We start from the raw sequence: 15,002 nt of genomic DNA on the forward strand, positions 1-15,002 counted from the left end.
AAACCCCATCTCTACTAAAAATACAAAAGTAGCCGAGTATGGTGGCACATGCTTGTAATCGCAGCTACTCAGGACGCTGAGGCAGGAGAATCGCTTGAAACCAAGAGGTGGAGACTGTGCCATTGCACTCCAGCCTGGGCGACAAGAGCGAAACTCTGTCTCAAAAAAATAAATAAATAAAGTGAGTTTCTTGCAGACAACATATAGTTGAGTCTTGTTTTTATCTACTTTTACAGTCTTTGCCTTTAAATTGGTGTATTTTGATCATTCACATGTAAGTGATTATAATATAGTTAGATTACTACCTACATGTTTGTAACTGATTTCTATTTATTGCATTTGTTCTTGTCCCCTCCCCTTTTTCTGGGGCTTCTCTGGTTTAACTGAAAGGTTTTTTTTGTTTTTTGTTTCTTGTTTTTTGAGACAGAGTCTCGCTCTGTCGCCCAGGCCAGAGCGCAGTGGCGTGATCTTGGCTCACTGCGAGCTCTGCTTCCTGGGTTCACACCATTCTCCTGCCTCAGCCTCCTGAGTAGCTGGGATTACAGGCACCCGTCACTACACCTGGCTAATTTTTTTTGTATTTTTTAGTAGAGATGGGGTTTCAACGTGTTAGCCAGGATGGTCTTGATTTCCTGACCTCCTGATCCGCCCGCCTCAGCCTCCCAAAGTGCTGGGATAACAGACCTGAGCCACCACACCCGGCTGAAAGTTTTATATTTTATCCTTTTACCTCCTCATTTTTGTCATCTTGTTTGTTTTTTTGGTTTTTGTTTTTTTTTTTTTGAGACAGGGTCTGGCTCTGTCACCCAGGCTGGAATGCAGTGGCATGATCTTGGCTCACTGCATCTTCCGCCTCCTGGGCTCAAGCGATCCTCCCATCTCAGCCTCCTGAGTAGCTAAGACTACAGGTGCATGCCATGCCACCATGACCAACTAATATGTGTGTGTGTGTGTGTGTGTGTGTGTGTGTGTGTGTGTGTGTGTGTGTGTATATATATATATATATTTTTTTTTTTTTAAAGACGGGATTTTGCCATGTTGCCCAGGCTGGTCTCAAACTCCTGAGCTCAAGCAATCTGCCCACCTTGGCCTCCCAAAGTGCTGAGATTACAGGTGTGAACCTGTGGCACCCGGCCTTACCTCCTCTCTTGGTATATCAATTATATTTATTTTTTCCAATTCTAGTGGTCATGCTAGAGTTTCCAGTATACGTTTTCAACTAAGTCCACCCTCAAATAACTCTATACCATTTAGTTTGTAGTATGGGTATTTTATAACAAAGTATTACCATTTCCTTCCTTCCTTTGCTTATGACATTACTGTCATTCGTTTCACTTACCTGTATGCTATAATTGCTCAGCACATTATTTTTATTATAATTTTAACTAAGTTACCCTTTAGATTAAGAATTTATTTTATCTTCATTTACTTCCTCTCCAGTGCTCTTCCTTTCTTTATGTGGGTCCAAGTTTCTGATCTATATCATTTTTCTTCTCCCTAAATAACTTCTTTCAACATTTCTTTATGGCAAGTCTGCTGGCAATGAATTTCCTCTACTTTTGTTTGTCTGATTAAGCTGCAGAATAACAATATTAATAATATCATTACCAAAATAATTCCTGAAAACAGTGTAGTCTTTCTATAGGCTTTCTTCTTTCACCTTTCATTTAAAATGGTTTTAAATAGTTGTTCATTGCCCGAACACTATAGGCAATATATTACATACTTTACATCCTCCCTTTAATCAGCATGTACTTTGTTGGGCTTTTTTGTTGTTGTTGTTGTTGTTGTTTTGTTTGTTTGTTTTGACAGAGTCTCACTCTGTCGCCCAGGCTGGAGTGCAATGATGCGATCTTGGCTCACTGCAACCTCTGCGTCCAGGCTCAAGCAATTCTCCTGCCTCAGCCTCCTGAGTAGCTGGTACTACAGGCATGAGCCACCACGCCTGGCTAATTTTTGTATTTTTAGTAGAGAGGGGATTTCGTCATGTTGGCCAGGCTGGTCTTGAACTCCTGGCCTCGTGATCCACCCACCTCGGCCTCCCAAACTGCTGCGATTACAGGTGTGAGTCATTGCACCCAGCCATCATGTAGTTTTAAATCTACAAATAACGATATACTAACTACTTATTCCCAGTTCTTATGTTAATGTCCTTCTAAACCTTCTGGTTGTCTGAAAGTTATTCTTTAGTATATTCCTCAGGAAGAGCTTCTGGGAACAATATTCCCTGAATTCTTATGTATTAGAAACAGTTTGCCCACATCCCTTATTCTTGAAATGAATAAAAGAAGTCATGTTGTATATAAATCCTTGGTTCACATTTTCTTTCCTTGAGCATCTTAAATATACTGCTCCAATTGCTTCTGGCATAAAAAAAAGAAGTCTTTACTAAGAATACGAAAACCAGCCAGGCGTGGTGGCACACATCTGTAGTCCCAGCTACTCGGGAGGCTGAGGCAGGAGAATTGCTTGAACCTGGGAGACGGAGTTTGCAGTGAGCCGAGATGGCACCACTGCACTCCAGCCTGGGTGACACAGTGAGACTCTGTCTCAAAAACAAAACAAAACACTGAATCTATATTTTATTTTAATTAATTTATTATTATTATTATTTTGATTCTCCTGTCTCAGCCTCCCAAGTAGTTGAGATTACCTGTCACCATGCCTGGCTGATTTGTGTATTTTTAGTAGAGACAGGGTTTCACTATGTTGGCCAGGTTGGTCTCGAACTCCTGACCTCAAGTGATCCACCCGCCTTGGCCTCCCAAAGTGCTGGGATTACAGGCGTGAGCCACCGCGCCCGGCCGACACTGCCCTAACTCTCAAAGTGCATCCTTACTCGGATAGTATGACAGTGTGGGAAGCAGCATGGGACAATATAAAAAGGAGACATGCTTCTGGCTTCTGCCACTTACTAGCTGTTTGTCTTTGCATGAGTTTCTTAACCTCGCTGGGCCTCAGTTTCATTATCTGAAAAATAAGAATGATAGTATTCCCTTCATAGGGCCGAATGGAATACTATCAGGAACACTACATAATGGAACTCCATAAATAATAGCTGCTGAAGCCGGGCGCGGTGGCTCACACCTGTAATCCCAGCACTTTGGGAGGCCGAGGCGGGCGGATCACGAGGTCAAGAGATGGAGACCATCCTGGCCAACATGGTGAAACCCCATCTCTACTAAAGATACAAAAATTAGCTGGGCGTGGTGGTGCATGCCTCTAGTCCCAGCTACTTGGGAGGCTGAGGCAGGAGAATCACTTGAACCCCAGAGGCAGAGGTTGTGGTGAGCCAAGATCACACCACTGCACTCCAGCCTGGGGACAGAGTGAGACTCTGTCTGAAATAAATAAATAAATAAATAAATAAATAAATAAATAAATATTCTATATATACACACACTATTATTATTACCTGGTCATTTCCTTTTCGTTTCACAGGAAATTTGCGAGAATCCCCGATTTATCATTGATGGAGCCAACAGAACTGACATCTGTCAAGGAGATCTAGGTAGGAAAGTGCCTCATATCAGATCCTGCCAGATGATCAAGGGGTGATTACAAGGTGTGATCCCTTTCCAGGAGGTAAAGGGACAATCTGTTCTTGCTTCTAGTAACTTTTTGGAAGATTTTTTATAACAGTTGCTTTATGGTCGTTTACATGCTGGCGATGGCTTCGTTTCCTCCTATATGCCTCTTTCGCACTCTGCCATGCATCACAGGGGGTATCTGCATCCTGTGGCCTCTTCTCCAGCATCTCAAGGACACTTACATACCCCACTCAGCATGACAAAAGCCCTGCTTTTCCCTGTACCCGTCTTTCTTGGAAGACAGCTCTCTGTGCACCAAGCATGCCCCTTGGGCATGGAGACTCTAGATACACACAAAAGGCATCGCCAAGGAAAGCACTTGTAACTGGAACCCCTGTTTAAATTGCCCCAGCACAGCTCCGTATTAAAGGAGTCTTTCAACAAAGATGGCATCTGCCATGTAGATGAGCATCTAATTTTCTCTTTGGTTAGCTTGGCTGCTCCATCTGATCTTCCTCTCTCTCAACCTCTTGTTCAGAAAGTATTGTCTTTGGTGTGGACTATAAGCAAGCTCTGTGAAGTAAAATTGGAGAGAACATCAACAGAAACAATTTAAATTTGAGGAAAAGGGGCACCCAAGACCAAATGAAAGGAATTTGTCTTATTTCGTTCCAGAAAGGGAGGCTGAGAAGAAATCAGATGAATATCTGGGTTCCTGCACCTGGGGGAAGGCTTCCTGCAGAGCCCTGGACATAATACTCTGGGACCTTCAAACCAATACACTCTTTCCAAGGAAAGACTGGCTGCTTCCGAGGAGGGTAGGGGAGGGTGGCTGCAGGCAGCTCTCGTCTCCCCTGCACACTCTCAGTTGCATTTCACTTAACCCATCCTCCTTAGAAGGCAGCTCTATGACCAGGTACACCCCCTATTACACACACACACACACACACACACACACACACACACACAGAGAGAGAGAGAGAGAGAGAGAGAGAAAGAGAGAGAGCAAGAGCGCAAAGTGTTACCTCCAACTACATACAGTACTCTGTCAGAAAAGAACTCTAGAGAGTAAGAAAATGTCCCGCTCTCATTCCGTTGCCGGCAATGTCTCACTGCCCCCTAGAGACCGGTTCCAGGGCAGCTGCCTACCTGGCCTTCCTTCCAGTACCAATCATCTTGGTGGATGGTTCTCTGATGCTCAGTCTTCGCTGAGGTCGGAAGAGGAATTGGACTCACATTGCAAAGGCACGGGGCAGGGCGGATTTCCTACAGGTGTTAGGAAGAACAGCCCGGTTATGATCACCTACTGCTCTGTCTCCATTGAGGCCTAAAAAGGAAGTGAGTTTATACTGCAGTTGGAGGAACTGCCTGCAGCCTTGAGGAAAATGTCTAGTCACAGGTAGTAAGTTACCTGTTGATCATATTGTCAAGGAATTCCTGTCCAGTTCTCCTTCCCTGGGTTGACACCTCTGTAAGGTCAGATCTGGAAGTAGGACAGTGGGCACCAGGGGAGTTCCTGTTCAGGGAAGTGGAGTGGCTGGCTGGGATTGGGGCTTTTTCTTCCCAGGAGGAGCAGGACTGCTCACAATCTGTGCCCTGTGTCTGCCTGCAGGGGACTGCTGGTTTCTCGCAGCCATTGCCTGCCTGACCCTGAACCAGCGCCTTCTTTTCCGAGTCATACCCCATGATCAAAGTTTCATCGAAAACTACGCAGGGATCTTCCACTTCCAGGTGAGGTAATGAGAGTGTAGTTAAGAGGGTCAGCTGCAGGACACCCACCGCTGGTCTCCTGGTCTTGACTTCCCAGAAGCTGGAGGAAACTTTCCACCCATCTAACCCCAGCAGCAACAGTGGGCATGGACCCCCTTAAGGCTTCAGGCCTGGGAGGAAGCAGTTGCTCTTATCTCTGGATCCCTAATCCCTCCCCCACCACCTTCCACTATGTCCCAGAAAGGCAGGAAGACGTCCTGTTTACTGTGGGTCTATTTTTGTCTTTGCAGCTGTCTGGCTGCTGTTACTGCCTGCAGCACTTCTCAAGTAGGTCCCTAAGATACTAGCCCCGGGACACCACAGGACCCTTCAGGTTGTACAGGAACCCCTGTCCAGGGCTCCTGTGTACTTCTTCCTCTCTAAGGCATGGCGGTGCCGAGGCTATCACTCCTCTCTTCCAAGCCCTGGAAGAAGAGTCTGCTTAACCTGGGGATCAGGCTTCTTGTCTGCCCTAGAACTGAGTCCGATGGTTCTAGAATCCATCCAGTTACTGGAAGTTTTCTGAGTCCCAGTCATCTTGGCATAGAGCTAGTGCTAGAGCAGAACCAAACTGAGTTCTACCTGTGAGGGTCTCGTAGGTTCTGGGATGCTGGGGAGTCAGCCTGTCTCCAGCCTCAAAGGCTCCCTCATGTCCCAGGATGACCCACGTTACCAGTTCTTGCTCTGCTGATCTTGCACCTCAGCACAGAAGGCCTCAGAAAAGGTCTATCCCCAGGCTCAGACTCCCCCTCCTGCTGCCTTGGGAACATGGCACATTTAAAGGGTCTTAGATCTAAAGGGCCTTAAACACAAATATCAGATAGATTTCTGTTCTCTTTTCAATGAGGGAGAAAGTGCCATTGAAAAGGAGACTAAACTGCATTTGGCTCTTTTCAGTTCAAACTGATTGATTCAAAAAAGAGCAACATCCAAACTTGAAATGATTGGACAATGTTCCTGCTACAGCTAGAATAGATTCTGGGTCACTTTGTTCCTCCATTTCAATCCTTGTTCTTCAGTTTGGCATCAAGAAATACCTAAATCAAGGCTAGGAGTGATGGCTCCCGCCTGTAATTCCAGCACTTCGGGAGGCCGAGGCAAGCGGATCACGAGGTCAGGAGATCGAGACCATCCTGGCTAACGTGATGAAACCCCGTCTCTACTAAAAAAATACAAAAAATTAGCCGGGCGTAGTGGTGGGCGCCTGTAGTCCCAGCTACTCGGGAGGCTGAGGCTGGAGAATGGCGTGAACCCAGGAGACGGAGCTTGCAGTGAGCCGAGATTGCGCCACTGCACTCCAGCCTGGGCAACAGAGTGAGACTCTGTCAAAAACAAACAAGCAAGCAAAAAACCTAAATCAGTACAGTGCTTTCACTGCATAGTTCCCAACCCTGGCCACATTGAATCAGCTGGGGGCACCTGAGAGCACTGACAGCCAGGCCCTGCCCCCGACCTGCTGAGCAGGAGAATGAAAATCTTACATCTTAAGACACTCATGGAGCACCTACTGTACCCATTACAGGGCTGGACTCTGTGGAAGACATGAAGTGTATGTAACTCACTTCCAGCCCTCGAAAAGCACACAGTCCAGTTAGAGACAGATTCACACACCCCAAACCAGAATAGGATGAACAGGCACCCAGATGCAGAGTTTAGGAAATGATGCTGCTTTGGGATCCAAGAACCCCCTGAGGAATGTGGAGGAAGGACACATTTCCTAACAGTAATTTGAGTATGTGACTCTGTGCTTGACGCTTCTGTGCAGTTCTGGCGCTATGGAGAGTGGGTGGACGTAGTTATTGATGACTGCCTGCCAACCTACAACAATCAACTGGTTTTCACCAAGTCCAACCACCGCAATGAGTTCTGGAGCGCTCTGCTGGAGAAGGCTTATGCTAAGTAAGCAACGCTTTGGAATGTGAGATGGGACTAGAGGTGAGAAAGGGGGTTGCAAAATCCAGCCAAGGCCTCACTCACAGGAAGAGGCATGTGCCTCTGTACACGCATATGTGTGGGTGTTGGTATCCAACTGTGACCCAAAGTTAGGGATCAGTTCCAGGCAGCAACAGCTCTAATTAAAAACATTACATTTACGAGTAGAAATGAAGATTTGCCTAGAAGACCTTTAGCTTTAGCTTACCAAGGCGAGTTCTTTCATTGCGCCTCCATGGTGGCATTGCAAGTCTTGGATCAGAGCATCCTATCTCTGGAACTCAGATCCCAGGGTCTTGCTTGGCTCAACCTCACGTGCTTATAGCAGATTTATAAAACCATGTTGTCTCTCAACTTAAAAGCTCACCCCAGATGCTAATAATGGATTTAAAAAATTTTTTTGAAACAAGGTCTCACTCCATAACGCAGGCTGGAGTGCAGTGGTGCAGTCACGGCTCACTGCAGCATTGACCTCCAGGGTTCGAGGTGCTCTTCCCACCTCAGCCTCCCAAGTAGCTGGGACTACATGTGGGCATCACCATGCCCAGTTAATTTTTGTAGAGACAGGGTTTTGCCATGTTGCCCAGACTGGTCTCGAACTCTTGGGCTCATGCAATCCACCAGCCTCGGCCTCCCGAAGTGCTGGGATTGCCGGTGTGAGCCACCACACCGGCAGCTGCTAATGACTTTAATGCAGCCCTTCCTCAAGGTTCAGGATGTAGTGAAAATAGCTCTCAGGAAGTGGGAATAGCTGGGTTTCAATCCCAGTGCCTCTGGCTCTCTGTGGTCTTGGGTGGGTCACTTAGCCTCTTGAGCTCAGTTTCTTCGTTTATGAAGAAAGGGAATCGTTTCCACCCCATTAGCTCACAGGGTTAATGTGGAATTGATGAAAGAACATCACAGCATCCAAGAGGTAAAGTTCTGGTGGCAGTGGTACCTGAGCTTTGTTTCCTGGAACTCTGTGACCCCAAATTGGTCTTCATCCTCTTTCTAAGGCTCCATGGTTCCTACGAAGCTCTGAAAGGTGGGAACACCACAGAGGCCATGGAGGACTTCACAGGAGGGGTGACAGAGTTTTTTGAGATCAGGGACGCTCCTAGTGACATGCACAAGATCATGAAGAAAGCCATCGAGAGAGGCTCCCTCATGGGCTGCTCCATTGATGTAAGTCTGGGGTATGGGGCACAGGGCAGGGAGCTCCAAGTGTCAGGAAGCCTTTTACCCAATGAAGGGCAGCACAGAGCTTTTGTGTGGGACAGAGTGCATGTTTCGTTTGAGGAAGCAAGAACTGGCTGTCAACTTTGAGGACTGGGCATTTCTCAAGGGAGAACAGTTCTTGGGGATTTTCAATAAAGACACTGGTCAGGGACATTTCAAGCTCTGGAATGTCAGTGGAAATCAGTCCAGAGGCCTGTGTCAGTGGAGGCCTCCCTTGCTGATGCTCCTCAGTCTCAGCACGCTCCCATTAAGCTGGTCACATACTTGGCTGTGGACCTGAGCCCCCCATTTCCCTAAGAAAGCCTCCCAGTCACTGCACTTTCACCACACCCCCCACTTGGGACGTGGGCTTTGTGTTGTTACCTGGGAGAAGCTAAACCCGCAGCCCCTTTCAGTGCAAAGAAATGCTGTGAACTGAGACAGGAGCCAAGGGTAGGGAGATGGCCACCCGTGGCCAGGCCTCCTTCAGGGGGCATGTCTTCCCTGAGGGCTGCTCAGTATATTGCTATGATAGGCTTAGTGGTTTCCATCGGGGAGGATGGGGTCCAAGCTGAATTCCTGTCCCTTTCTCCCCATAACACACCCGGTGGAGCTTGGAAGATGAGTTAGCACACAACAGCATGGATGAACTTTTTTTTCCTGTATCATTTTTCTCCATCTTTCCTCCATTCGTGCTCTGTTGATCTCTCCTCTCTCCCTTTGTCTGTCCCATCTCTTCCTCCTCTCTCCTTCCCTTTCCACCCTTCTGTATTTGTTCTTTCCCTCTCCTGGGTTGTTCCCTGCTCTCTCTGTTGGGCCTCAGGATGGCACGAACATGACCTATGGAACCTCTCCTTCTGGTCTGAACATGGGAGAGCTGATTGCACGGATGGTGAGGAATATGGATAACTCGCTGTTCCGGGACTCAGACCTCGACCCCAGAGCCTCAGTTGAAAGACCGACCCGGGTGTGTATGCCTCCGATTATCAGGACTGACCATCCCTCCAACCCACACGACCCCGCCCTGCCAGTGTCAGACTCCCCTCAGCAGCCAGGGCCTTACCCACACACCCCTACCTGCCTCCTCCCAAGGGTCTGGGTTGAAATAACTTGCTCAGCCAAGGCTCCTGAAGAACGTGCAAGAACCAGGATTTTGGAGGGAATCTCTGCTGGAGTTTCTGCATATTCCATGGTCCAGGCAGTTCCTCTTATAACGAACTATCAGACAGAAATAGCAGAGAGACTTAATTTATTTTAAAATACTTTTCCTCTTCTAATGTATTCATTTATTCATTCAGCACTTATTTTTGAGCTCCTACTATGCTCCAGGCACTCCTCTAGCAAAGCAAATTCTCTCCTCTTTTTCAGTATTTGTGGAAAAAGCAAGGTCTCCCTCTTGTAGCGTTTATATTCTAATACTTTCATAAGTTATACCTGCTCACTGGAGAATACTGAGCCATACAGAAAAACACAGAAGAAAATGTCACGTATATTTTTCCCCATGTAAAGATAACCACTGTTAACACCTAGTATATGTTCTTCCAGGATTTTTCTATGCACACACTGAATCTGTATTTTTATTTTTTAAATGTTTTCATATTGTATGTACCTCTTTGCAGCCTGCTTTTTTCAGTTAGTTTGATTTTTTTTTTTTTTTTTTTTTTTTTTTGGAGACCAAGTCTCGCTCTGTTGCCTAGGCTGGATCACAGTGGTGCCATCTCGGCTCACTGCAACCTCTGCTGCCCAAGTAAAAGTAATTCTCCTGCCTCAGCCTCCTGACATAGCTGGGATTACAGGTGCACACCACCACACCTGGCTAATTTTTGTATTTTTAGTAGAGATGGGGTTTCACCATGTTGGCTGGAATGGTCTTGAACTCCTGACCTCAAGTGATCCACCTGCCCCAGCCTCCCAAAATGCTGGGATTACAGGTGTGAACCACTGCGCCCAGCCTAGTTTGATATTCTTAATGTGCCCAAAGTATTCTCCTGTAACATTTTTTAGTAGCTACACAATATTCAAACACGCAGATATGTTATAATTTATTTACCCGATACCCTATTATTGGAAAGCTGAGTTTTTTTTCTTTGTTTTGTTTTGCTACTATTCTAAAATGCTATAATGAACGTTCCAATAGATACATCTTTGTATACATCCATGGTGACTTCCATAGGACAGATTCCCAGCAGTAGAATTGCTGGGTTGAATGATATGCTTAGGTAATGACAGAAGACTCATTTCAAGCAGCTTCCCAGGTCTACAACTAAGGATTAATGAGTCTCCCGCCCCCTCCCAGTCCATTCAGCATGATCTGGATCATGAGGACTGAGATCTGGAAGAGACTGAGATCTGGGAGAGGCTGAGATGCCAAAAGCCCTGGCTCCATCCATACCCCTCACCCTGAAAAAGGCTCTAGGAATTCTGCAGCCTAGCAAGGCTGTGGGAAGCTCATTTTAAAGCTGTTACGTTAGTCGGCACACGGAAGCCATAGAGAGCCTATCCAGGGCTCATGGGACTTTAGTGATCCTACCCTTCTGCCAAGGATCCCCCATGGCTGCAGCTTGGAAATTTCTGCAAATGGAAGAGCTACCCCTTAGGCACAGTCGTGTCTGAGCAGGGATCTCCTCGGGCCTTCTCAGAATTCTCTCCCTGGGCACTGGGACTCTTGATTTCTTGAATATTATGTTCTAGGTGGCTGTGGAGGAGGTGAGGGGATGTAAAGAAAAAGCCTAGACTTGGCCGGGCATGGTGGCTCATGCCTGTAATCCCAGCACTTTGGGAGGCTGAGGTGGGTGGATCACCTGAGGTCAGGAGTTCGAGACCAGCCTGGCTAACATGGTGAAACCCTGTTTCTACTAAAAATACAAAAAATTAGCTGGGCATGGTGGCACGTGCCTGTAATCCCAGCTACTCGGGAGGGAGGCAGGAAAATCGCTTGAACCCAGGAGGCGGAGGTTGCGGTGAGCTGAGATCGCACCACTGCACTCCAGCCTGGCCGACAGAGTGAGAGTCTGGCTTGAAAAAACAAAAAGAAAAAGAAAAAAGAAAAAGCTAGACTTACGTGTCATCTAACCCCTTTTCTCAACCCCTTTCTCTTCCAGGAATAGTCAACCCTGGATGGCCTCAGGGGAAGGGGGATCCTGAAGCCCAGGGCAGCCTCCAACTCTACCCCTTCCTCCTTTGAAGGATACTAAGGAATCCAGAAAGGAGGGGCAGGGACGCTGTTACCCACCCCATATCCCAGCATCCACATTGCTCTCTGATGGTCAGGACAGAGCCTTCTCAGGGAGACCAGCTTGTCTGGAGCTGTGTCTCTTGACACTCTTAAAGAGCCAGTGAAGGTCTGTTCGTGGTCATGAGGCACACCTTCAGCGAGCAGAGTGGCCTGTGTCTTCACAGAGCCCGGAAAATGGACTAGTATGAACTTTGCCTCCAAGCAGCAGAACTTCTGTTTCTCTGCCCCTAATAGGCTCTCTGGTTACTGCTTTACAGACAATCGTTCCCGTTCAGTATGAGACAAGAATGGCCTGCGGGCTGGTCAGAGGTCACGCCTACTCTGTCACGGGGCTGGATGAGGTGAGCCTGGTGGGGCTTGGTGGGGCAGGGGCACCCTCCTGGGTTAACCTCCTGAAGTCAGGACTTAGCTGTTGGGGCCCCTTCCCTGTCTGCAGAGCTTGCCTCTGATCAGGACATTCAGTTCAAGGTCCAAGCCACGCAGAGGGGCCTGTGAAACTGGTAAAGGTGGATCCTGCCACAGTTGATGCATAGTTTGTTTATCTTTGCTTTTCGAGCTAAAGATGGCAATTTTCCCAACATTTCCAATGAATAAATTGAAATATCACTTAACTTTGCTTTTACAAAGTTGGTTTCATGTGTTCTTGAGCTTCCTGTTCTCTCATGTTCAGAAAGCTACATTTGTCTCTGGGTAGCCACGGGGACTGGTTCCAGAAGCCCCAATGTTAACAAAATCTGCAGATGCTCAAATTCCTTCTATAAAATGGAGTAGTACTTGCATGTAACCTATGCACATCCTCTCGTATACTTTCAGTCATCTCTGGATTACTTATGGTACTGAACACAATGGAAATGCTATGTAAATAGTTGTTACACTGCATTGGGGTTTTTTTGGTATTACTTTCTATTGTTTTTTCTTTGTTTTTTGGAATATTTTTGATCCACAATTGGTTATATGCCAAAGCCATGGATACGAGAGGCTGACTGTTCTGTTTTGGTCCTTCTGGGACTTCTGGGCTTTCCTGGGCCATGTCTGAGACAGGAACATTGTAAGGCCTGTTGCACACAGTTGGGCAGGTTGTGCCCTGTACAGAGGGATGGGCTGAGAGGGGCAGTTGCCTGCATCGGCCCATTGCAGCAGACCGGAGGAAGTCTGCTTGTTTGTAGTTCCTCAGTCAGCAGGGGCCTTTTGTCTGTCTGTCTGTCTTTCTCTCTCTCTCTCTTTCTCTCTTTTTCTCTTTTCTTTTCTTTCTTCTTTTCTTTCTTTCCTTTGAGATGGAGTCTCACTCTGTCACCCAGGCTGGAGTGCAGTGGCACAATATTGGCTCACTGCAACGTCCGCCTTCTGGATTCAAGCAATTCTCCTGCTTCAGCCTCCTGAGTAGCTGGGATTACAGGCGCGTGCCACCAGGCCCAGCTAATTTTTGTGTTTTTAGTAGAGATGGGGGTTTCTCCATGTTGGTCAGGCTGGTCTCGAACTCCTGACCTTGTGATCTGCCTGCCACGGCCTCCCAAAGTGCTAGGATTACAGGCGTGAGCCACCACACCTGGCCAGCAGAGGCCTTTTTTCTCATTTATATGAAGACACCTGATGTGCTAGCAGGCCCTACTGTTTATGCCCCGCCTCCTCCCCTGAAGCTCATAATAGCAGGATGTTCCTGAGAAAATTGCCTCTTAGAAGATAGAGAGGAGATGGCCAAGCCCTAAATCCGGCAGACTCAGGAGGAAAGGTCTGACCCTTCCATTCCCCAGCACACTTCTGATGAGTCTCCTTGGCCAGAGTCAGGCAGAACACCCTCCCGTAAGGGATTTGCCCCCCAGCCCCCTCCCAGCCCGCAGGGCAAGACAGAAGATTCCCTTTCCAGACAGGCTGCGGAGCATGAGAGCTCTTTCTCTGTCTTAAGGTCCTGTTCAAAGGTGAGAAAGTGAAGCTGGTGCGGCTGCGGAATCCCTGGGGCCAGGTGGAGTGGAACGGCTCTTGGAGTGATGGGTAGGTGAGGGGACCCCACGGGATTGGCAGTGGGGGACAACAGGGCCCCGGACAAGGCTGTGTTGGGAACTGAGCCATGAGAGTATTGAAGATGCTTGGTATAAGATCACCCTCAAAACCAATGATCCACAGAGAAGAGGGGCACAAGTGTTGGCTCCAGGGAAGGGCCAGGAGCAGAAGCGGGGTGCCGGGGACCCAGAGAGGTTACTGACAGCCATGGGCTGGAAAGGAAGGATTCCAGAAAGCGTGGGGAAGGTCCAGGTAGGAAAAGAGTATGAATGCAGGGGTCTGGGCTAGACAAGTGACTTCCCTTCTTGGAGTCTTGTGTTGCCTTACCTGTAAAATGAGAACAGTATTATTAGCACTTACTGTGTGGGCTGTTATAAGGAGTAAATGGGACTATTTTTGGAAAGTTCTGAGCCATTGCCAAGATTTCCTTACCCATGCTATCCCTGTATGAAGGCACAAGAGCCCTTTGAATTTTACTGCTTATCACGGAAAGGAATAGACTGGGCGCAACAAAAATAACAAACATGGGAAGTTATTTTGACGGCTCCAGCACATTTGCAAAACTTCCATGGTCCCACTGGTTCCTGATGACCTCTACTGAATGGGAGGCGATTCACTACTGAATGAGCCCATGAGCTCCTCTTATTTCGAGAGGGGGATGGCAGGACTCAGTAGAGGAGAAGGACCACCCCCAGGCAGCCTGGGCCCCTGGCTTCTGTGCTTATGTACCGCTGGGTACCTCTTAGCCCAGCATGTAATTACTGGTTTGTTCAGTCATTCGTTTAGCAAATGTTTCTTGGGCACCTACTACATAGGAGGCACAGGTCAAGGCACTGGGAATATTCTGTGAACCCACAGCCTCCCTTGATACACTGTGATTAGGGGCTGATCCTCGTGTCCTGACTGCCTCCTGCAGACATTCACATGCCTTCCTTCACTTATCCACGCTACAAATCCTTACTTCCTCAGTGCTGACTTCTGCCAGGCTCTAGGCTACCGTCTGGGGATGTAGAAATGAACGCAGACTCATGGGCCTTGTGCCTGTGGGTTTAAGGTCCGGGGAAGGACAGGCAAGCACACACCAATAATTGAGATCAATGCCACAGTAAGGATCACAAAGAGGGGGCCTCCGCACCTAGTTTGGGTGGGAGGGGAAGCGTAGAGAAAGGTTACCTGGAGGGAGCGACTCTCTGCTCTGGGAAGGCCCTCAGTGACTCCTCAGTTGTCTACTTCACTGGCCCAGGTCACCTGCAGGGACCCTTGCTGTGTTCTCCAGCCTCAGAGCTTGGTGTGCGGCCCCACCCTGCTTACCATGACGCTGCCATCACAGGGGCTGGAGACAAGTGGACCCAACGCTGTTC

The 15,002-nt window shown here is 47.8% G+C and overlaps 1 protein-coding gene across 31 annotated transcripts in view; it reads left to right on the forward strand.

Annotated features, from left to right (window-relative positions):
* The window catches only part of CAPN3 (calpain 3), a 60,791-nt gene that overhangs the window by 28,059 nt on the left and 17,730 nt on the right, over positions 1-15,002 (forward strand). For 7 of the 31 annotated variants that reach the window (XM_002804733.4, XM_077939175.1, XM_015142032.3 and 4 more), the window contains 7 exons: positions 3,442-3,511; positions 5,143-5,261; positions 7,045-7,178; positions 8,207-8,375; positions 9,232-9,375; positions 11,901-11,984; positions 13,547-13,632. In XM_002804733.4, coding sequence (XP_002804779.1) covers positions 3,442-3,511; positions 5,143-5,261; positions 7,045-7,178; positions 8,207-8,375; positions 9,232-9,375; positions 11,901-11,984; positions 13,547-13,632 — 806 coding nt within the window. Of the gene's footprint in view, positions 1-3,441; positions 3,512-4,205; positions 4,447-4,653; positions 4,933-5,142; positions 5,262-7,044; positions 7,215-8,206; positions 8,376-9,231; positions 9,376-11,900; positions 11,985-13,546; positions 13,633-15,002 lie in introns of those variants that run through there. The other 24 variants (XR_013395525.1, XR_013395527.1, XM_077939172.1 and 21 more) reach the window with 12 other exon arrangements.

Source organism: Macaca mulatta, chromosome 7 (genome assembly GCF_049350105.2).
Source record: "Macaca mulatta isolate MMU2019108-1 chromosome 7, T2T-MMU8v2.0, whole genome shotgun sequence".
Taxonomy (NCBI): Eukaryota; Metazoa; Chordata; class Mammalia; order Primates; family Cercopithecidae; genus Macaca; species Macaca mulatta.